The sequence below is a fragment of the Peromyscus eremicus genome, chromosome 3 (genome assembly GCF_949786415.1).
Source record: "Peromyscus eremicus chromosome 3, PerEre_H2_v1, whole genome shotgun sequence".
Classification (NCBI taxonomy): domain Eukaryota; kingdom Metazoa; phylum Chordata; class Mammalia; order Rodentia; family Cricetidae; genus Peromyscus; species Peromyscus eremicus.
In genome coordinates this window covers 70,679,369-70,702,738 of record NC_081418.1, presented here as the reverse complement: position 1 = coordinate 70,702,738, position 23,370 = coordinate 70,679,369, and the positions used below count along the sequence as shown (strand labels likewise).

At 49.2% G+C, this 23,370-nt stretch overlaps 1 protein-coding gene across 1 annotated transcript; it reads right to left on the bottom strand.

Moving 5' to 3' along the window:
• Window positions 1-1,128: 1,128 nt before the first annotated feature.
• Window positions 1,129-22,481, bottom strand: Mturn (maturin, neural progenitor differentiation regulator homolog). The gene is made up of 3 exons (XM_059257874.1): window positions 22,272-22,481; window positions 16,069-16,191; window positions 1,129-6,102 (listed from the first exon to the last, which is right to left on the bottom strand). Exons 1-3 carry the CDS (start codon window positions 22,431-22,433, stop codon window positions 5,992-5,994), a joined length of 396 nt encoding a protein of 131 aa, XP_059113857.1. The 5' UTR covers window positions 22,434-22,481; the 3' UTR covers window positions 1,129-5,991.
• Window positions 22,482-23,370: the final 889 nt, after the last annotated feature.

Genomic DNA, 23,370 nt, shown 5'->3' with positions numbered 1-23,370 from the left:
AAGGGATGTGTGGCAAGGCAGGATGTGTGGCAAGGCAGGATGTGCCACCTTCGAGCAGTGGCATTTGGGTTAACACACAGCTGTGGGTCTTCACTTGGAAAAGGGGATCTTAGGAAAGGCGGGGTAAACCAGAGAAAAGCCTAACAGTGCAGGTCACCACTGTGGCTTTATGGGATCTTGTGGCACTCCTTCCTCTACAGCAGGGCCAGGTGCCCAGGTGCTCCACTCCTGCTCCTCCCCCAAGGGAAAGCAGAGATGAGGTCACCATGTTTACTCTTACCCATGAGAAAACAAGGGGATGGGCTGGGGGGGGGGGTATGAGTAGTGCCACAAAGACTGTCAGGGACCTGCCTGGGCCAGAACCTCCCGCCTGCCAAGTGATTTCAGAGATTGATGCAGTGAGTGTGAGTAATGCTAAGATCTGTCCCTGCATGTAAAGGGGCCAAGGGAGCCTGTGTGATCAAGCCATGGAAACAGGAATTTTCCCATGATAAAAATCTGTCTACATGGCCCTTCTGGAGCCAGTCTTAGTCCAGAGTGGTTTAGAATGTTCACACACAGCCTTACTCTGCACTTGGAATCGCTGGCCAAAACCAAGGACTCCCAATGACATTACATAAACACAAACCGCCTCAAACTGGGCCTGCTAAGCCATTCTCAAGTTTAGAGACCTCCTCATTCGGAGGGAAAAGCTTATCTTTAAACAAAGAATGAGACTTGCCGCCAACTTTTAGAGATCCTACTAGAACGCCTTATCTAGTGAATAACAGCAACTGGGGGGGGGGGGGGGACACGGACGAAAGGCACAGAGGAAATGTCATGATGTCATTATTAAACTGTCACGGGACACCAGATTTCTGTGCCACAAGAGACTCCTAACTAGGTCTGAAAAAGGGAATTCTGACCTACGAAACTAGTACTAGTTCAAAGGGGGATGAAAAACTGCTAATCACTAGCCAAAGCGTAAGTTAGATGCACATTCCCAAACTCATTAATTACCAATTACCAATCTCCGATGTAACTGCCCCCCTCCCCTCCCACATCTACAGTCCTGGCTTTCCAGTTATAAATCACATATAGTATTCTGTAGCTAAAATCTGTGGAAAGAGTAAAAAAAAAGGCAAATACCACCAGGGCTGAAAGGCTCTTTAATAGCAAGCTTATGGTAATTACATCCTTGGATGTGGTTCTTGCTCTCACGGGAGGGAGGGAGAGGAGCAGATGGGACAGGGTGCAGGGAAAATTTACACAGTTCTGTCTGAAGCATCTAAGAAAGGACACAGTTTTTGGCAATCCATTTCACAGTTTGTCATTTACAAGAGAGCTCTCTGAAAGGAAATATGAACTCAAAGAAAGCACACACATGTCACAGGAAAAACTCTCGGCCCGAAAACCCAAAAGCAAACAACAAAGCCCATTGCTTTTGTTTCTTTTGATTTGCTTCTCTGGAGATGGCTGACATCTTGCTTGTACAAAGTAGCACTGGATTGTAGCTAGGCTTGGACTTGCCCAGCACTGAATGTTTTAGTGCCTTTTAGAAAGCTGGCCTTTGTATAGAGCATTGGTTTGGCCAGTTCAGAAGATACCTGCTAAAACAGAATCAAGACCCCAAAACGAAAGGAAAAGCCCAGGGAAAGGTTTAGGAAGAGCACACTGCCAGCTTTCTCCCTAATACCGAACAACCTGAACACAGTCCAAAGCAAACTGAATGCTGATTCCTATGTAGTTTGGTACACTCTTGAAGCTGCTTGGAACTATTCAGTGTTGCAGTGTGGGGAATGGGGTTTCTAACATGAAATGCTCACGGCTGTTGCCACAGATCACGGGCTGCCAGTGTTCTGGCAAGTTTTACACCTACTCTATATGAAACCTAAACGATCTCGGCTTCTCAAGTCATACTAGTTACCGTTAAACCAAGGAAACTCACTGAGTTCGGATGCAAGAGGAGTTTCTAATGCAAAAAACGTTTGTATGCACATTTGGAGATGATGCAACAAGCCATGCATGCCATCTCCCTCAAGGCTTATTCGAGGGACAAGAGCCTCCTCTGGAGTTTCGCTGACATCCTAAGCACCAGTGCAGGAGAGGGCAGGTATGGCTTGTGATCTGCCAGCTGCTGCCACAGCCGCTCTGGAGCCCGGACTCTTGAAGGCGTGCTTCCCTGGCTAGCGGCTGATTTTATTTTTAAGGGAAGGAAGTCTACCAGGTGTGCAGGACACCTGCTGTGACCTTGGCTGGGCAGGGGGCATTGTGAAAGTCACAAAGTCATCACTAGCACCCTCTAAACATCCGGTCTCGGAGAAAAGCAGTTCTTGAGAGACAGCCCAGAAAACAAGTTGTCCTCTACCCCGGGAGGTAAGCGTGGGCTATGTGCTTTGTTTACAATCCAGATGGACTAAGACCTAACTCTCTTAAGGTCCCTGTTCATCTCCTCCCAACCCACATTAAGTCCCCGTCCATTCCTACATTCCTCTCACTATTTGATTAAACTGTTTCCCCACTGGTGAGTTTTAACATGCAATAACTAAAAATTCCGCTCTGGGATCACAACACCCTGGACACACTCTTTGTGCTCTGAGAAACTGAAACAATATTCAGAGACATGCATTGTGCTAGAGAACAGTTTCTGTCTGTACTGAGCAATGGTGTCACGCCCAGTGGGCTCCAGTTTTACTTAAGCACACTGCAAAACCAGTTCTGGTGCCAGCGTGCAAGGACAGTCTCATCATGGAGCACGTTTTGTGCTCTGGTCACGGAAACACAAAATGTACTACATGCTGCAGTGGGGCCCAGGAGTCGCAAATTCCGCGTGCCGGAACCCGAGTGGTGCCAGGCACGGCATGGGGCTTCGCGACCCTCCCTGGCTCTGTCCTTGGATCCCTGAATCCTGCTCAGTGTTGTCAACCAGGCAGGGTAAAGTAACCAGGCAGACAGGAGAAAAATGTCACCCTGGGTCAGTCAGCGCTAGGGTCAGGCTTTGTAATGTTGTCACGGCATAATTCAGACTTCCCAGCTGGTCATGGCACAGCTCAGCAAGCCATCATTCCTTCCCCCATACGTTCATTTCCACTCTGTCTCCGCCCTCTACCTACCGAGGTTTCCACGGTCGCTTTCTCTTTCCAGAGAGACAAGATAAGCAAAGTGCGCACTCATTTCCAGCTCTTCTCTGTGGCAGTTTCCCCTCTGGGGTTAACTGCCAACCACCTCCAAAGCCTTCAGTGGGTGGGGGGTGGGGGTGGGCAAAGAGCAGTTTTACCCACCACCCGCAGAGCAGGCTCAGCGGAGGCAAACCACCTACAGGGCCCTCTGGTTACCCACTTCTCAAAGCAACAGAATTTCACCAGTTGCCTGGGATGGAGCCCATGCCAAGCAAGCTCCAGGGATCTGGACACCCACTGCCACCATATTCTAAGGTAGTAGCATGGCCAACATCTTAAGGACACCATCTTTGGCAAAATCCCAAATGATTTTCTTCCCATGGCCCTGACTGTCCTCGGCTGTTGGTCTTCTGCTCACATACTTCCTACAGCAGCCGCATCAGGACAGCGTTTTAAGCTAGAAGAGCAAAGTCCCCTGCTCTGTAGGAAAGTTACATGACGTATCAATGTCGTGCAGTCAAGGGATGAGTCCAAACTAGAAGCAAGTGTCTCTCCTAACTCCCAAAGACCCTTCTCTCACACCATGGCCGCCACTGGAATGTCTCTGTCGTCTTGGGAAGGGTCATACTTGTCTCACTGTGGAGCTGTTTCCAGAACTAACCACAGGCTGTTTGCCTTCAGCCCTAACTGGGATGTGAGCGTCGACGGCCTGGGCAGGAGTGGGTATGTGCATGCTTGCGCACACAGGTATGCACCGGAAGGGATACACACACAACAACAGAGAGAAGGAGGTTGGCAAGGATAGTGAATTTGCTGATGTATGTCTGGGGGTTTTGTCGTGGACATCAGCCACATCCAGGGATGTTCTCTCTTCCTGACCACTGTTCAGCAGCCCACTGCACCATGAGGGGTCTTAGCTCAACTTGTACAAATAGAGAACACTAATATGATAGTACCAAGTACATTTGGTCAAAGTTTAAATACGTTTTTGATTAAAAAATCCATCTTATATTAATGTTCAAACGCATGTAAATTTAGATTTGAAGCCTCTGTGTATAAAATTCCAGGTTACCTCATAATGGAGCAAACTGATTAGGTATCTTCATTTGACCTACAAAAGTCATTTATTTGTGTGGCCTATCATGTTTAAATGGAAGTTACCTGCCCTGGACCGTATCTACGAGATAGAGAGCTCAAGTCTTCTGGCTGTGAGCAGACCAGTGTGGGTGGGGGCGCGGGGAGAGCATGGGCAGGACTGGACCTCACACCCTGGAAGGAGCACTGTCTGACTTCGCTAATGGGCTACTTCAAGGGAAGTCACTCGGCTTGAAACTAACCATTAATAAGTTTCCTCCAGAAGACGAGAACACAGGTACAGGTACAAAAGCACAGATGGAAACCACGATGTGACGTCACCCAGCAACTGAACTCTGCAGTGCACCAAGGAGCAGGGGGACCCTTCACGGTACCACTGGGCTAAACAGAAAATGCCCAGACGACATGTCTGCCATATACATAAGCTTCTGCTACTGTGGGTTTGGTTTTATTTTAATTTAAAATACTGATGACATAACCAGCATATATGTGTGTGTGTGTGTGTGTGTGTGTGTGTGTGTGTGTGAGAGAGAGAGAGAGAGAGAGAGAGAGAGAGAGAGAGAGAGAAACATTCCCAAACTGGATGTATGGAGGAATCAAGTGCTGTAAAGGGGGCTGTTATGAGAACCCAAGACACGGAAGGGTCTCACAACGGCATTAGAGAATGTCCTGGTAAGTATTTATTGGCTAAATGATGACAGCAGTTACTTCTGGGAGTTGTTTGTGTGTCCTGATCATTAAAAACATCCTTTTTTAACCAAGCAATTCCCTAATTAAGATTCTCACTTTCATGTCACTTTAAAATTCCACTGCATGTAGGTTCCCTAGAGTATTTAATTATAATTTTAAATAAATTAACTCAGTGGGAGCCTTCTCTTGACATTCTCGAAAGAATAAAAGATTAGGAAAGTAAAGGATTTCATTATATTAACTTTTTTTTTATCCTGGTTTATTTTCCTATTAGATGTACTCTATGGCTTCAAGGCTTAAGGGGCACTTACTCGGATTCTGGTTGTCTTTTGCCATCTCATCGTAAAGAGAGACGGTAAAGGTTTCATTTTATATGCAGGTTTATAAACAGCTTCAAGGAATCAATAATTTATATCTTTTACCCCATCTATACTTTCCACTATTAGAATTTAAAAGTGGCTTTGGAATTAGCATGTTTGGAAACGATCGAACAACCATGAAACATTTACACTAACCAGCGGCTGGCTGCTACATACCCAGGTAACCAATTCAGCAACGGCGGACCTCTGCAAGGAGCCTCGGCCACCCTTACCCTCTGCCTTTGCCCTTGTGCAGTTCACGACTAGATATTAAAACTCATGCTTTCTAAGCAAAACCTTTCACTTACGGACACTTAAAAGGTACATAAAAAGTACAGGCTGCATTTCTCCTCTGTCATGCTTTTCCTCAGCAAGGTCACCTGTGAGGACTCAAAACAACATCCTTAGTACATTCAGCGTTCTCTACATTCCAATCAGCAAACGTTAATTCTCCAACATAAACTCAAGAGGGAACAGGCAGCCACAACATGGACTCTAACTTCAAAGTGGCAAAGGCTACCGAGACATCTCCATAGAAACCCCGCCAAAGCGGGGCAGAAATTCTGATCACTTCTGAGTGAAGCGCATCACAGATATTGTGTGGTCATTTAAAAGGTATTTCATTTTCACTTGGATGTCAGGAGCCAGATGTCCTGTTTTGAAGATCTAATACAAAAGGCTACCCCAGGATCCCAGGACCCCATTGGCAGCACAGGGCTTACTCCCCTTCCAGAAGGTGACCTAGGAGTTTATTGCTGACTGACCCCCATTTGCGGGTGGTCCGCCTCTGGCTCCTCTTCCTCCACATCTGCATTGTACTCTTCAAATGCATCGTCTTCTGCATCTGGAAGCCCCAGCAGCTGCAGAGAAAGAATTGGACAAGAGAAGCGACAGCTGTAAGCATTGCCCGGACTTCAGGTGGAAGAACAAAGCTGAACAATGCGAGTCCATCCCTGAACTCAACTCCCCATCATAGATTTACAAACGTCAGGAGACACACTGAGTCTTCATGGGTTATCAGCTTCACTGGCTACCTCAGGGAAGCTCTTCTTCAAGTGTCAAAAAGCTCAGGTCCACAAACCACATCTGTACGGTGTGTAGCTGGTGTGTTGGTGACTCACACCACGAGCAGTGCTGGTGTCCCTTTAAAGTGTCCCCAAATCAATCCTCTGCTTTGTTTCTTCTCCCCAAACACATGGGGTTACGTATTTAGAGTAGCACATGGATAAGATGTTAAGACAACTAGGATGTTCAGTTGCAAAGGGTTAAATGTTATGGCATGTTAGTAAGATAGAATCTTACATATACTTTAAATTGAATTTAAAAATTATTTCATGATATAAAAGGCACATAAACATGAAAAATGATAAAATTACATTTTAATTAGGATGCAGATTCTCTTAAAATTCATATGGATGCACAGGAAAAAAGACTGTGGTTAAACGTATTCAAATATTGAGTGTTCTTTAAATTGTTACATGTATTTACCTTGTGTGTTTGCATGCATGTACCAATGTCACAGCATGTGTGTGGTCACAGAACAATTTGCAAGAGTTGGTTCTCTCCTTCCACCATGTGAAGCCTAGATATAAAACTCAGGTCCTCAGACCTGGCAGCGAATACTGCCACCCACCAAGCCACCTCACTGGCCCTCTCTACTTTTTGTAAACATTTAGCATGTGTGTGTGATATAAAGTTTCTATAAAAGTGGGATTGTGGACAACTTTTTTCCATTTCATCTTTAAAAAATGTTTTTACATTTATTTTATGCACATGAATGTTTTGCCAGGATGTATGTGCACTAGGTGTACACACAGTGCCCACAGAAGTCAGACTAGGGCATCGAACCCGCTGAAACTGGAGTTAAGGATGGTTGTGACCCATCGTGTAAGTTCTAGGAATCAAACCTGGGTCCCCTGAAAGAGCAACAAATGCTCTAAACTATTTCCCAGCTTCCTTTACATCTATGTTCCACAAATAGTCTCTGACTATGATCAGGGAAGCATGACAAATTCAAGATAAATATTTTCAATTATGCACATGTGTGCATGTATGTGTTTGGGTTATGTGCAATTGAGTGCTGCTGTCACTGGCCATTGGAGGTGTTGGATCCTGTGGAGCTAGCGTTATAGGAAGTTGTAAGCTGCCCCATGTGAGTGTTGGGAATCAAACTCAGGTCCTCTGGAAGAAAAAGCACTCTTAACCGCTGAGTCATCTCTCCAGCCCCGTGATAACATTGGTCTTTCATTAGAAACTGAACAGCACTAATCAGCCATGAGCAATATGAACCCAAACTCATTGCTGGCAGAAAGTCATGGCTTTAGTGCTCCTGGGCTTTTGTATGTGATGACTGGGTGAAGTGTGGCCAAAAGACTTTCCACACAGAGACCTCAGACTTGTCACCTTCAGGCCTCTTAACTAAGTGGCCCTAGTGACCTAAACTTCAGGTGCATTAAGACATCAAGGGTAGGCCTGCTCATTTCTCATATGGCTTCTCTATCACCCCACCATCCTTCCTCCACTCTCCCTGTGGCTCAAATAGGGGAACAGGAAGCTAGAAGTCCCAACTAAGACAATGCCTCTACTCTACAACTCTCACAGTCTCAGAGCCCTAGGAGAGTATGCAGGGCAAAACCATCTGGTCACAAGTCAAGATGGCCACAGCCAACTGCAAAAACGTGCTGTCCCTGTAGAGCTCATGGCTACCCGTGTCTCAGAGAGTGACTGCTCACTTGAAGGAAAGGGCAGGGAGAGCCCCTGGCACACGGATCTCATGTGCCCTTGGAAGAAAAGAGAAACTCCTTAGTGTCACCACTGTCTCCTCACACTCAATGAAAGACAAGATAAAGGCACTCCAGAGAGAGAAGACGGCTAGCCACAGTGAAAGCGGACGGTTGCTAGGCCGGTGGTCAGTTTGAAGAGCTGCGGATGACACAGCAAAGTGGAAGTGTTAAGTGAGAGGAACGCTGCAGCAGCAGCTTCAACATCATCTCAACAGCTGGAGAGGAGACACAGAGCACTGAAGAGCAGGCGGCCACCAACTGCCAAACAGTCAATGCATCTGCCCCCCACCCCTTCGTGAATCGGATGCGGCAACTGGCCACTTGGAGTGCTGGGTTCTGGAGGATTCTGAGGCTCAGTGGGAAACCGTAGTTAGCCATGACACTCCTGGCTAAGAATGGTCTAGCTGACGCATAGTTGTACACACATGTATCTATAATGATTCTTCCTCACAGGACACTTGGGTTATTTACTCCAACTCAAGCTAGAGGTAGCTCTGAATCCTCTCATGGACTCGGCACGCCTTGCTGAAGTATATCCAGCAGGCTAATTGGCATAAACCATACTCCTCCCTCTGCTCACCTCCCTACCTCACCCTTTCACATGACGTCAAAGCACATGGTTCTTACTTTAGAGAACCAGCCCCAAGGGAAGTCTTCCCTGGGGCAGGAAGCATCCTCCTGCTTATGTGGAACTCATCAGCCCTTGCAGTTCCAGAGTGGGGAAGAGAAGAGGCCATTCATAGTGGCTCTGGACGTCTAAGGTTCCTTGGTACAGATTCTACAAACACACCGTGAGGCTGGAAGATGGCACTTGACCTGCAGTCTGGTAACCTTTGACCTTGGGCACGTACCCTTCTCTGGATATTGGCTGGAACTCAGAGAAACTCAAGCTCAGAGGCAAAAGCAAATGGCTACAGTCTGCCCACTGTCCAGCCTTCCAGACAAGCATCTTGTTGGGCTGTGAAGGGAGTTCCCGCTGCCCAAGTAGTCTCCTTCTGCCTTTTTCCTGCCATGCTGGCTCTGGGAGGTCCTTGCTGTGAACGAGCACTCTGGGAAGCAGGAAGAAAGGAGAACTCTCTGCTAGACTCTGGATTCCATCCTCGGACTTGCACTTAGCACTCCAGGGAGACAAATAAGTTCGCCACACTTGAGACTGAAGGAAAACTGTGTGTGCCTAGTGCTATCTCAAGCAGCTTTACATGTGGTTCTCAAGACCAGGAGATGCTGCCAGACTATCCAGAGTCACCTAGGAGACGGCAGAGCCAGGACTCAAACTCTGGTGGCTGGCCTGCAGTCTTCCCACACCTACCCACCAGGCTGACTCCTGGGGAGAGATGCCTGTCAATGCTGTGCCTGGCACTCAGAAGTTTCCATTTTTCTACTGGGCAATACATGTTTCCAAAATGTATCCCAGTAGGAAATATATGCAATTAATGTTAACATTATGACAACCTGGAAGTATATGCAGCATGGCAAACAACCAGAATGAGATCCAGAAGCATCATACAGGTGTGGAACAGTCCAGCACCACTGTCACATGCCATGGGTGGTGGAGGATCTAAATCAGAGGTGGGATGACAAACAGCTGGTAAAGAGCTGGGGCCCTTATTGTGTGACTGTACCTGAATGTTTTGTTTTTCCGAGACAGCGTTTCTCTATGTAGTTTTGGTGCCTGTCCTGGATCTTGCTCTGTAGACCAGGCTGGCCTCGAACTCACAGAGATCCGCCTGGCTCTGCCTCCCGAGTGCTGGGATTAAAGGCGTGTACCACCTACCCGCATGTTCTTATGAGAAAATACAAACGGCAAAAACCCAGCTGACAGGCCTGGTATGTCTAAATGATTCCTGATAGTTACAACTGTGCAATCCTAGTTCGCTGATTTTTTCTTTCTTTCTTTCTTTCTTTCTTTCTTTCTTTCTTTCTTTCTTTCTTTCTTTCTTTCTTCTTTTTTTTTTTTCAGCAGCCTGGGATTCAAGTTTCTGTTCATTGTGAACAGGAAAACTCACTGGCATTCCCAGGCCTTGCTGACCACAAAACTCCCTTGGAACAGTCCACAATCACACAGATAGCTAGGTCTACCAGGCCATACTGGCCTCTACTGGAAAGGAAGAGGTGCCAACACTTGAGAATTAAAGTTCTTTAGGCCCTGGTCCCCCGTGGGACTAATTTCAGGTCCTGTGGATAAAGGTGCAAATCACTTGAGGCTGTGGCTGGCACTCTGGGCTGGCATCTTTACGCTGGGTGAGAAGGCAGACGTGGCCTCTAGAGCACCCTGGACCTTCGACGCCTTCCATGTACATAGCATGTCCTTGGGGCTTCAGGCATGCCTGCACACTTCTTCCAAGGGAGAAGCAGCACTTCTCACACTTAACTGTGTCTGAATCACCAAGAACACTACCTACAATGCGGATCCCGGCTCAGTGGGCCTGGGGGAGCCCTGCATTTCTAACTTGCTCTAAGGGGGGGGGTCCAGAAGCCCGACTATGGACAGAAGACTGGCTAAAGCATTTGGGGGGTTTGAAACTGTTTGTCTTAAAGCTCATATTGAGTTGCAGTCTTCTCCATATTAGAACGGAGAGGGAGAGGCAAGAAGGAGTCAAATGGGCAAGAGTGGCCCATGCGCTGTTACAGGGGCGCTCTCCTTCCTAAATCTCACAAGGGTTTTTGTTTTGGTTTGTTTTGGTTTGTTTTTGGTTTTTCGAGACAGGGTTTCTCTGTATAGCCCTGGCTGTCTTGGAATTCACTCTATAGACCAGGCTGGCCTCAAACTCAGAGATCTGCCTGCCTCTACCTCCTGAACACTGGGATTAAAAGTGTGTGTCACCACTGCCTGGCTAAAAAAATGACAAGGTTTGAAGGTCCATAACATGAGCAAAAGCAAAAAAAGAAACCAAAAACCAAACCAAACCAAACCAAAAGGTATGGAAAAGTTAAATTTCTAATATTTATTGTCATTCATGCAAATCCACATGGGCAATATTTTTCTTGGCCTCTCTGTCCCATTTGGGCAAGCTCAGCACCAGTGTGTTCTTTCATTTCTTCAAGGCTCCTGACCAGATGGTAGGAGCAGAAGCAGAAATGGCACTGTTCTGGGCCATAAAAGATGTTCTTGTGTGGAGACATCCCTGGCTCCCCGTTCCTGGGCCACTGGATGCAACCCAAAAGCACTAGTCTCCCTCAGGCCAGTGTCCACTCAAGGGAGTGTTCTTCCAGTAGATTCCCTTCTTGAGAAAAGAAAAAGTGTAACACAGCATCCTCAGCAAGAAGACTGGGCCACTCAGAGGAAGGAGTCATGGGAACCACAGGAGCTAATGCCAGGCTGGGCCATCACAGCAACATTAGCCAAACGAGCATTCAAGACTGCCACAGGCACAGCTACAGGACCGGGGCTGCACGCAGCAGAGAGGGGGGCCATCCTCATGCTCATGTAACTTGGGGGGAATCTGGTACTGGACCACCTCTTCTCTCCTGCTCTGCTTGCTCACCAGCAACCCAGTCTGACGTTCATCATCAAATAAGGGATGAAAATGGGCAAAACTGAGTGGCAAGGTCACCAGCAACGAGGACTGATATCACTGGCCCATTATCTAGGTTTATAATGCGATGGCCAGCAACAGCCACCCGACAGTCACTTAAGTGAGGAAAATGTCTGTCCACATTTACCAGCGGTCTCTGAAGTCATTACCAGAGCAGTGCTAGTCTCGGGTGGTAACAGCGAGTGCCAACGTCATCTGCATTCATCTGACATGCTAGCCGTGAGGAGGTAAGAATCAGGCCTGAGATCCTCCTTCATGAGGCCGGAGGCTCGTCCAGTGGAGAGAAATGGTGGTCATGCTAGGTGAAAAAATGGACAGTTGCATCCAGTGACCACACCCCTAGGCCAGGGCAGCTGGACTTTGACAGTCCTGTGTTCATGGTCTGTTTTAAACATTGCCCATGGGTCCACAGGACAGGGAAAGGGTAGCTGGCCCTGTTTTGAAGATGGGAACACAAAGGTTAAGAAAACTGCCCGAAGCCACGGAGCAAGGGATGGGGAATCTATCCTGGGGACTATCCTAGGACTCAGAGCCAGGCAGCCAAGGCGGGCCCTGCCTGGGTCAGCTCTCCTCCTGCTCCTGTGTATAGTGGAAGCTCTGCAGGGAGGCACTGTTTGGTACTCTGATCCTCAGGGAGCCCCTCCCTAACTTCTGGCATTTCTGACACATGTAAACAATCTAGCCTTTTAAAGTCTATATTTTCTGATTATGTGACTATGATAGAAATCTTAGAGAACAGAGAAAAGAAGAAAATAAAAATCACCCACAATCCGGAAGCTCTTCAGTACATGCCTTGGAGTGGACATTTATTTATTCTTTATAGCCTGTCACCTCCCATGTATGGATTTGGTCTCCAGTGAGCTCATTACTTTGCAAAAGCCAATGTTGACAATCTTTTTCTTGACCCCTCCATTACCTTTGAAAAGTCCCTTATTCAGCCAGATATCTCAGTTAAATGTGTTGAAATCACTTAGCAAAAAAATTTTTTTCACTGCCAAAACTTTTAATTCACCACATCTAGGCCCCACTGACTCTTTGCACCAGTGTTTTGTGAGACGTCTTCACCCTGTACACACCAACATTAGCATCTGTTTGGTGCCTGCTAGGCACAGAGGTCACTCCTGCTATTGCTGTGAAGATTAAACAGCTTAGAAACCCTGAGGTAACTACCTGTGTTAGTTTCCTCACCTACAAATGGAGAACCCGAGAGACAGAGGCTAAACTGTCCAAGGCCCTCAGCCAGCAAGGGCCAGAACTGAGCTCTGAACCTAAGGAGCCTACACAAGCAGCTTGACGTACATGTTCACAAACAACCTCCCAGAAATAGCTTCCCCAAAGAACCCACAGAGTGGAAGGAGCGGACGGTGGGTGGACATCTCGGCTCACTCTGCATAGCATCTCACAGGACACCTGATCCGATACAGGCTCTGCCTTGACCCCGGCTTCCCCTCTTCTGTGGCCACTGCTCCTCCTAATCAGTGTCCAGATGGCAAATGCTACGCCGTCCTTTATAGGACTCTGGCTACAGATGACTAGCACTTTTTGTGGGAAAAAGGAGTAGGATGACTGAAGGGGAGGTGGGGGAGAGCAACTTTTTTTTTCAGAGATCCAATCAGATTTCAGTGTGTGTGGAGTGAGGCTCTGTGGTATTATTTTAGTGTCGGAAGTGCAGCTGAAAGGGAAGGAGCACAGTCCACAGACACAGCTCCAGGTGGTACGGCCTTGGGGTGACACTGCTCCTCAGGCCATGGCTGCCATGTGCCCAGCTTTTGCAAGGTCAAGCAAACAGGGGCTGACTGGGGTTCCTCGAGGCAGCGGAAGGCTACAGAGAGATAAGACCTTATCTCGGTGGAGAGACCGCACAGGGCAGCAGCACATGACCTTGTGAAAACAATCATGGCTGGAAGGGGGGCACACTGACCTTTTAATGTCCCACATCTGCACACCCAGAATGCAGCTAGCTTAAGGCACAGGTGAACATGTGATGCCGCCATGCAATTACTGACAGGCGGGGGAACACAGCACTGGCTTCCTGGCTCACAATCCTAACTGGATAAGCTCTTCTCCAACAGGCCCTTTCAACTAGGACAGCAGCAGCCAGACCCTGCCCCTGTCTTCTTTCCAAGCCAAAGCTCCAGACAGAGGTGAAGGCAGGGGGGATGAGGGGCACAGGGTCCCCCACTGACTAACTGTATCCTAACAGCACCAGGCCCATGTGTTCTCTCCTGCAGCCCTCCCAGCCTCAGTCTACCAACTGTGAAGTTCCTTCACCACACTGCCCAGAGACTCAGGTTCCATCTCTCTCTTCGTTTTCTCACACTCTACTTCAAGCCAACAGCGAGGCTGCTGGGTCTACTTTCCACAGACACAGGCATCCAAGGACCTTGTTCCACTTTTGCTATTTTTGAGCTGGCCTCACGTCTGCCTCGAAGATGACACTGACTGGTTCTTGCTGCTGACAGCCAATCTGAGCATTTTAGTCTGCAAGAGGGGACCTCCTAAAATAGGACATCATCATGGCCTTCCTGCTCTAATCTCTTCAGGCTCTCCATGACCCGTAAAGCCAAGTCCTTCCACAGCTATGAGACCTGATGTCCTCCTGGACTCCCCTCTCACTGTGCCCAGATCCCCAACTCCAAACCCTATAGCTACATAGACACCTCCTATACCTTAGGCTTTCAGACCTGTTAGTCTTTGCGCCTGGACCCCGCCCCACCCCACCCCCATTGACTCTCCTCATGATCATTGCTGACTCCAAAATCCCCTTCTCACTGAAGACTCCTAGATCTCTTCCAACACCTTCAGGATAGCACTTCTTACCCCCATCCCTGAGTTATTTCCCGCCTTCTTGGTACCTGCTGCGGACACACTGAGCTATACTTGCTTACCTTATCTTCTCCAAGGAGAACACAAGCTCTTTTTGATCTCTGATGTTCACCTCCTGACTCCCATGCTAGGACCAGAGCAGGAAAGGGTTCGCACGGCTTGGTGGGCATTCACCACACGCTGACAGCAGACCGAGAGGGGGCACACTGGTGCTTTAAAGGCATAGTGGCTTAGAAAATTAGCAAGCAAAAGAATGGAAGGCCAGATGAATGGCTGAAATAAGAGAATGTGACAAAGCCACTGAAATGTCCTTTCTCATAATGGTGGACTGAACGATTAGGACCATCCCTTCCATTGAGAACAGCTAAGACATTTTCAAGCATTTCACACTGAGCATGGGAATTGCATCTTAAGTATGATGAGGCCTTGGAAGCCAGAGAGGTTGGTTTAATCTAACTGGGAAAGCAAGAAAGTATATTGTAGTTTTAGACTGTTCTAAGAACTATGAAGAAGGGAGTCAAAGCCTAGGGCCCTCTATGGGAAGAGACTGCAACAGGGTCCCCACATTACCCTGGAGGCCCCCCAAAGGCCCACACTCCTGGAACAAAGCTGAGATACAAAGAGAAAAGATCTGAAACCTGCCCTTTCATCACCTCGAGTGTCTGGGAACTACAAATCGAGGACTGAAGGCCACCTCAGGGTGACAGGGCTCTCAAGTCCCGGCAGGGCCAACAAAAGTCCTCTCTGGAAGGTACTGTCATCTTGGGCCTCAATCTATTCCTGTCCATGAACCTGACTTTAGACAATGCCACCCACAACCGCTGGATACCAGAAGTGCCAGCCTGGAGGCAGGAAAGACTCCAAACACTGACTAACCTTGAGATGTCGGAAAGGTGGTTGTGCAACTGACCTCCCTGGACTATAAAACCAGCTTGAAATGCTCAGCAGAGAAGTAGAAACAGAAATTCCACAGCACAGCACTGAATGTATGGAATATATTCACAGTTAGCAAGGAAGCCAACTAGGGTGAGGTGTGTCGTGATGCTAGGGATGACTCTGGAAGACAGAGGGAAGGAAGGAATCACCAAGCTAGGGGAGAGTATTCACGTCACATGTCATCAGCGATCATGAAAGCAGACCATCAGCTTGCCACAGAAACTATAGAGTCCAAAATCCCAAGAGGGGAGGCAAGCGATATGCAAATGTTTTTGAGAACTGGACAAGAATCAGTATCCAATGCCACCCTTCTCCACAGGCACAAACACGGACAAGCTTTATCTGGATTTCCGGCTACGTCCCTGACACTAGCACCGCTGTGAAAAGACAAAACAACAAAACAAAAAACAAGCAAAAAAACGATACCGCTTCCAGGTGGATTTCCAGGTCTCCTGGGTGCGAAATGGACTACTCTATTGTCTCGTAAGGGCTCTGTCTGCTTCCACCCCGTCAGTACATCTTAATTCAAGTGATGCTAGAAAGAGCCACCATTCCTGCACCCAACAGCCACGTCACATCCCACCTTCGGCCTCCCGACACTGGCTGCCATCTTTATACTGCAGGGCCAAAGGCAGACAAGGGAAAAATAGTCAACCTGGGTTTGCCCCCTTTCCCGACCATCCCTGCTCTCAAGGTGCCGTTACAGAGGGGTCCAGGGCGGCTTCGGAAGCCGTGCAGCACCTACAGGTCTGAAGGACTTGAAGACTTTTTCCAAGACTTCATGGAGCGTCTTCTTGCCGCAGGAAGAGATGTAATCCTGTGCTAGCTGCAAGAAGGGCAGGCAGTCCTCGTTCTCGCTCCACACGTGCTGCGGCCCCAGGAGGGCAAGGAGGAAACAAAGAACAGAAATCATTACCCCAGAGTTGTAAAGAACCGTGCACTCAAAGTCGGCCTCCATTACAGAGTGAAACCCACCCACTCGCTCTTCCTTGGCTTGCGTGGCAAGGGATCAGGAAATGCCAAATCCAGAGAACTCTCCCAAGCTTTGTGGCCCGAGTCCCACCTGTTCTGTCTGCCATCTGCTTACAAGTCACCAGACAGCAGGGAGGCAGACAGACATTACCCCGGCTCACCAGCTCCAGCAGGTGCATGAAGCTCATTTGAAAAGAGGAGGGAGGAGAAATCAGAGCCTGGGCCTTCACATTCTTTTACTTTGCCTTCAGCTACAGCTGAAGAATTAATTAACCATAGCTTGTAATCATGAACTTGGAACAAGGTGTTCCCTCTGCAGATCGCCCCAGGAATGGGGGTGCTGGTAAGTTTCTTCAGAACGTAACAAACTTAGGAGAATTTGCAGTCAGTACTGAGTCACTGGGAAGCTAGGCCATCCCTCATGGCACATTAGGTGGGCGTCCTACCCAAGCATCCCTGATCAACCTAGCACATGTGGACAGCAGCCTGCATTTAGGGTTTGCTGCTGTGCCTGAGGCTGGGGAACGTTTCTTTATGTGAGGAAATCCATCTTATCACGTCTTTAAGACTAAAGCAAGCTTTTCCCATAGTGGTCAAAGATCTAGATGCACTAGAGAAACGGACTGGTGAGGTCTGGATGAAGAAGCTCTACTTCTGCAGAGCCAACTAGCCAGGAACACAGGGTACCCCACAGGTACCAAGGGTCTGTCTTGAGGGTATCAACTGATGAGACAGCGCTGAGGCCGGGGAAAAGGGAAGGTGTTTGGTGGCCTGGAGGAGGCACAAAGGCTAGGCAGGAGACAAGACCTAGTGAGAGAAGGGTTCCAAGGGGCCCAAGTAGTACCACCTGGCTGCTTCTATTCATGCACATGAGCAGGGCATCTCCCTAGGGAGTTGGATTTGCCATCCCATGAGCATATCTCATTGCCTTCTTTCTCACCGCAGGATGCCTAAGAGCCGTGTAGACACAGCTGGGGTCTAAGTGAGGCTATGACAACTGAAAAAAAAAAAACAACACCATTTAATAACTGCTAATCGTCTTATAGCTACTGTATTTAAAAATAAACAGTATTTGATTTTATTCAAACTACTTCTTTTCAAAACTAAAGGTATCTAGCAGCGTTAGAACACAAGACAAGGTGACCCGAGAGGTAAGTCTGAAGTGTGTGTGTGGAGAGTGGACGAAAGGAAAATAAAAAAAAGGAAAGAAATACAAAACCAGAGGTGATAAGAGATTTAAGCAGCCAGGTGAGAGGGCAGAGCCTGCAAGGGTCACGAAGACAAATGGGTGGGTGGCTGAAACCCCGAGTCCTGGACCATGAGGTACAACCGCTGTAAATGCCGCTGGGAAAATGCTCCAAGCACATATAACCAAACACCACATCAGCCAGGGAAAAACTGCAGCAGGAACTGGAGAAGCTGGCTGCGGCCACAGAAATAGCTTAGCTGGGAGTGTCGGACTGAAGAATACTAGCTGCCCTGGGTACAGACGGTGGTTGGAGCCCTTGGGGACAGTGGGCTGCAGGCCTCCCGTAATGGCAGGAGATGCCAAGGAGGCCGGAAGTGACACGGAGCAGGGCTCTCCAGCTTCAGCAGTCACCTGGAAGCTTGTTACAATGCAGATTTCCAGGCCGGCCTCCCAGAGTTTCTGATTGGAGGTGGGCTACATTTCAAAACTTTTCCTGGAGAACTCAAGCAGTTCCAGTACTGACCAGAGCCATGAGCTGCATTGAAGCAGCCTCTGCTGGCCACACCCCGGGCAGTCTGCCTCTCCCACAGCAAATGCCCCATGTGAATACTGTGTGATTACAGGCCTTCTGTGGCTCTTCCTTCTGTTACAGCAGGCCTGAGCTCACCCAGCTAAGACAACACAAGCATGTCACCCCTCAACAGGAAGGGGGTGTGCCATATAACTGGTCTCCTATAGTCGCAGGTTCGGAGCCAGGGTTGTGACCTAACTAGGATGGGAATTATCTGAAGAGAAAAGCAGCGTCCGTACTGAGCACGCAACGTTTGTATGACATTATTCCTGGACAATGTAGAACGATGTGTACTTACTTCACATTCCCACTGTACTAAGTCATCTAAGACAGTTAAGGCATACAGGAGAATGTGTGTAGGGTGTGTGTAAATATGTCATTTCACACAACCACTCCGAGCAGCCTCAGATTTTGGCATCTAAAGACGGTCCTAAAACCAACTTCCCCATGGACCATCCGAGCTGAAGCGCTGAGTGTCTGCTATTCTTGCTCTTTTTGGGGGGTGCGGGGGTGGGTTTTTGTTTTTTGTGAGACAGGGTTTCTCTGTGGAACAGCCTTAGCTGTCCTGGAACTTACTTCTTGCTCCAATTGTAATTGGTGTCTCTTAATCTAAAACTGATGTCTGTCTGCAGAGCAGACAGAACACCAAAACCACAAGCCACCTTGTGGCACCCAACATACTTGCACACCCGGAGGGCAGAGCATGGTTAGCCATAACCAAGGCAGCCTGCTCACTGTGTGGAGCATTCTGTCCAGGAGGAATCTGAGGCTCAAAAGGTTAAGTAACTTCCTTGTGACTACATGGGCAGCAGAGGGCAAAGGGCACCCCACAGGAAATCTGCATGCATACCCTCAACTGCCTCTGTGCAAGCTGCTTAAGGGAGCTTTGGCTCAGGCACGTGTAAATCACAGACAACAGTTATACCCAGAGAGGGGTCTGAAGATCACAAGCGTCTGCCTGCGAAATGTCTATCATTTAGCAGATAATCAGTTAACTGCTTGTTCCCCATTATTTGGACCATAACACCCCAATTTTACCCTCTTCAAGATTAGCTGAATACCACGATTGTTCTTCCTTGAAATTACCTCTATCAATAAGGCAATGCCACTGTGCACATGACTCTTCATACAGTGCTCACAGTAATAGTGGCTTACAGGAGGAGTATCCCACCCTGTGGATGGGGAAAACGAGAGTAGCAGGCAAAGAGAAGCCTTTTCTCCTTCACACCATCACAAAACCACAATGCAATCCCATTTCAATACACCACAAAGACATGCTGACCAACGAGAGCTATGGAAACATGTATATAAGAGCTGATCAGAGTCCCTCCGTGAGCACTGTTTCTTTAATAATATGACTATTGTTTTTGTTGGCCACCTTCTGAGTGCTGGGCTTAACCACCATGCCCAGCTCCAGACCATATTTCAGATCCTTGAGAGAGACGCTGGTGGTAAGGTGGCAGCAGGGGCGGTGGGGGGGGGGGGGGTGGGGGGGTAGTCTCAAGCCTGGATGTGACCTGTCTCCTGGCATTTCTAGGTTCCTACAACACAAGCATTTCCTGCCTGAGGACCAGAGAGACCTGAGGATCCTGCCCCCAGCTGCTGGAGTTATAAATTGGTTTTTTGTTTTGTTTTGTTTGAGATAGGGTTTCTCTGAGTAGTTTTGGTGCCTGTCCTGGATCTCTCTCTGTAGACCAGGCTGGCCTGGAACTCACAGAGATCCACCTGGCTCTGCCTCCCGAGTGCTGGGATTAAAGGTGTGCGCCACCACCGCCCGGCAAGGGGTTATAAGGTTTTACATGGGCACTGGGGATCTGAACTCAGGTCCACATGCTTTCACAGTCATGGAGGGAAACAGGAGGGAACCGCACACGCTTTGCCCACAACGCTGGCACAACTCTGATGATCTGGACCCAGGAAGAGGGCAAGAGAAAGCTAGGTTTTTAGAACTGGGGCTAGGATCTATCATATAGATGGCAGGAACGTTTACAGTGATTACAGCAACACAGGCTCCCAGATATGAGCGCCGAGCACAAGCTAGATGTGCTCTCCAGCAGCCCTGCCAGGCACTGACAACAGGTTGCTCAACACTTTAAGGCAGGTAATAGGAGGTCACAGCTGCTTAAGCTGGCAGAGAGGAGTTCAATGATGTCTCCAAGCACACAGACAGAAGTGGGAGCTTGGATGTCTGAGCAGACTCAGGAATGCTACATAACTTCTGAGCTAGCTAAACATCCTTATGGGGATGATACCATTTGTATGTTGGATTTAGCCCTGACCCAGGAAAGACCAAGCCCTCATTAATGTTTGTAAGTTTTTCCATGATCTAAAACTTTGTAAACTGAGAGATGCCATGTAACATTCTTACGGTTACCAAAATCTTCAAATAGCAGAGATACACTTAACTCAAATTTCTTCAAATGCTTAACAGATTTTCCTAGAAAAAATGACAAGACCCAAGAGGCAAGCACTTAGCACACCCAATCTAGTACAGATTTGAGGAGCACTTTGGCTAAGAAAACACCTGTGGTTGGTCTCCAGAAACTTTGAGAAAGTACTAGTGTGTCCAAAGAATGGTCTTCTCTCTACCTTATCCCCTCCTTCACATGGTCAGCCAACACTTTGCTTATGCTAAAAACAGCTGATGTGCGTTTACATGAATCAATAACTTATCTGTCTCCCCTGTGAAAACGGTTCTGTGGTGAGGTATTATTTTTGAAATAGGGTCTCAGGATCCTAGGCTGACTTGGAACTCACTAGGTAGCCCAGGAAGACCTTGAATTTTGACCCTCTGCTTCCACCTTCTAAGTGTAGGGATTACACCCCACAGGCACCCCACCTCCACTTTGGCAGTACTGAGGCGCCAACCCAGGGCTTTACACGTGCTACACAGGAGCTCTACTAACCGATCTACATCCTTAGTTCCCGGTAAGGGTTTTTAACAAAGTGCGTGGGGAACACCAGGTTTCTGAACTGGACGTTTGCGGGACACATGCCGTGCATCAGACTGCTAGATGGACCTAAACAATTGCCAGAGAACTGGTATCAGGAAAATAATTTTGTGGCTAGGCAACTCAAGAAAAGACAAGTGGACAGAACTCAAATCTAGCTGCCACCCAAAGCCAGGAGCATATTGGCCAGGTACGCATCAGCCTACACTTGTCCTGTCCGGGTTTGAGAAAGGTCTCGCTGGCTTCCCTGTGAACTGTTCTACAGGTGAGATATTTATTTTTGAGATAGGTTCTCAGGGATCCTAGGCTGAACTGCCCGTGGATAGGCCGGGTGCGCGGAGCCCGGGGTCCATGCCCAGCTTTGTCACTCCACCTGATGAGCCAAGCCAGTCGATGCACCGCCCCATCTCCCTCCGCAGAGGCAGCAGCAGCGCCTGCTCCAGCCTCAGGCCAGCGACCACACGATAACCCTCATTCCCAGCTGCCTCCATCTTACATTTGGGGACTATTATTTATAGTGCTTACAAACACTCCATGGCGCGCCATCCCTGCCCTGCCCCCACGCCTCCCATCACAACCTCGTGCTCTCTGCATCCCCTTCCTAAACTGTCAGCGCCAGGATCCCTAGTGGGCGGGATACGGGCCGAAGGCACGGTCCTGGTCCCTCTGGGCCGGGGTGTGGGTTCTTCCTCTGGAAAAGCGGAAAGGCCTCGGTGGGGCCACAGCAGCCTCATGGCTGCCCAGAACCTGCACAGGGCACACACACTTGGTGGCAGCTCATTAAGGAGCTAGGGAAACGTGGGACCAGGGATAGGCGTGCCCCCCACCTCACGAGCGCGCGCGAGTGTATGCACGCGCGTGCATTTTCAAGCTCCAGGGAGTAATTCCGCAAATAGGGTCCAAAAGATCTAGCATTGCGGGTGTAGACAGAGGCTTTGTGTCCTTCCGAGGGACTCGCAGCTTGGGGCGGGGGCCCTGATGGGAGGGGCAGCTGCAGAGTTGTGTCTGAGACCCCGAGGGGGAAGGACACCTCCCCCGGACCGGACCTTGGATGTAGACTCAGGGGCTGTGCGCCCCACCCGGAGGATGCCGTACAGGGACTCCCTGGGGATGATTTGAGCCACGCGTCGAGCATGGCGTGGTCCGCGGGAGGTCGCCACACCTCGGCTCGGCGGCCCCGGGTGCCCAGCCGCTGCCACTCCGCCCCACCCAGCCTCCCTGGAGGAGCTCGGGTGCAGCGCAGCTCGCCTTCCCCAGGTACTCACAAAACTGTCGCCGCAGCCGTTGTCGGGACACAGCACGTAGAAGGATACGCCCGGGTCGGCATAGAAGTCCATCCTGCGCTCGGTCTCCTCGGCGGCGATGAGCTCGAAGGGCGTGCAGGAACACCACTTCTCCGCGACATCTGCCAGCTTCTGGAAGTCCATGGCGGCGCCGCCCGCGCCTCCTCCGGGGCTCGCGGCTCCCGGGTCTGTTTACACCGCCCGCTCCGCCTCCGCCCCGCCCCCACCCCCGCCGCCCTTCTTGAAAGGAACCCAAGCACCCGGGGGCCCCGCCAGCCCCGGGCCGCCCCAGGATCGTGACGTCACGAGCCCTGGCCAATCCCCGGAGCCCGACCCGGCGCGGCCCAGAGCCCGGTGACGTCAGGGTGTGGGCGGGGCGCCCGTCTCCGCAGGTGGCGGCGGGGTGGGGCGGGGCTGGCTCCGGACCCTTGGTGTGGAGCCAGAGTGGTAGGCTTGCTCCGGAATCCGGAATCTGCTCTAAACGCAAGAGTCGCTCCCAGAACTACAGACTGCTTGGCCCTTGCCAGGGCTGATGGTAGAGGTGCTGTGAGAGCCTAGGAAAACAGCTTTGCTATCTACAGAAACCAAAATTCAGTCCTCCAAGGAACCCTGAATATTTTCTAGACTGATTTGGGAGGAAGTGTGCTCTTACATCTTGATCTTACACACACATCAAGTTCAGTGCTTTTTGCAAATACCTTCGCTATGATTCGGTTTGAAATTATGTTGTATGACCTAGAATGGCCAATTGTTATTTTGTTTGTTGGTTTGGGGGTTTGGTTTTGCATTTTGAATTCCTGGAGATTGAACCCAGGGTCGTGTTTTTCCTATACGGGTACACTACCACTGAGCCACATCCCCAGCTCGCTGGGAAAGCACAGCAGCCTGACCATTGACCACACCTGTTGAATGCTCTGGCTGCTTCGTGCCCAACAGACACCCTGGATTACAGGGAGTGCAAGAGTCCTCATCTGAACACTCGGCTTCTGGAAGGGACACATTTAATAGCATCCATTCTATAAACATCATCAGTGGTTGTTTTTAAAGTATGCCTTGCTAACTGGAGCTGTGAACATGAGTG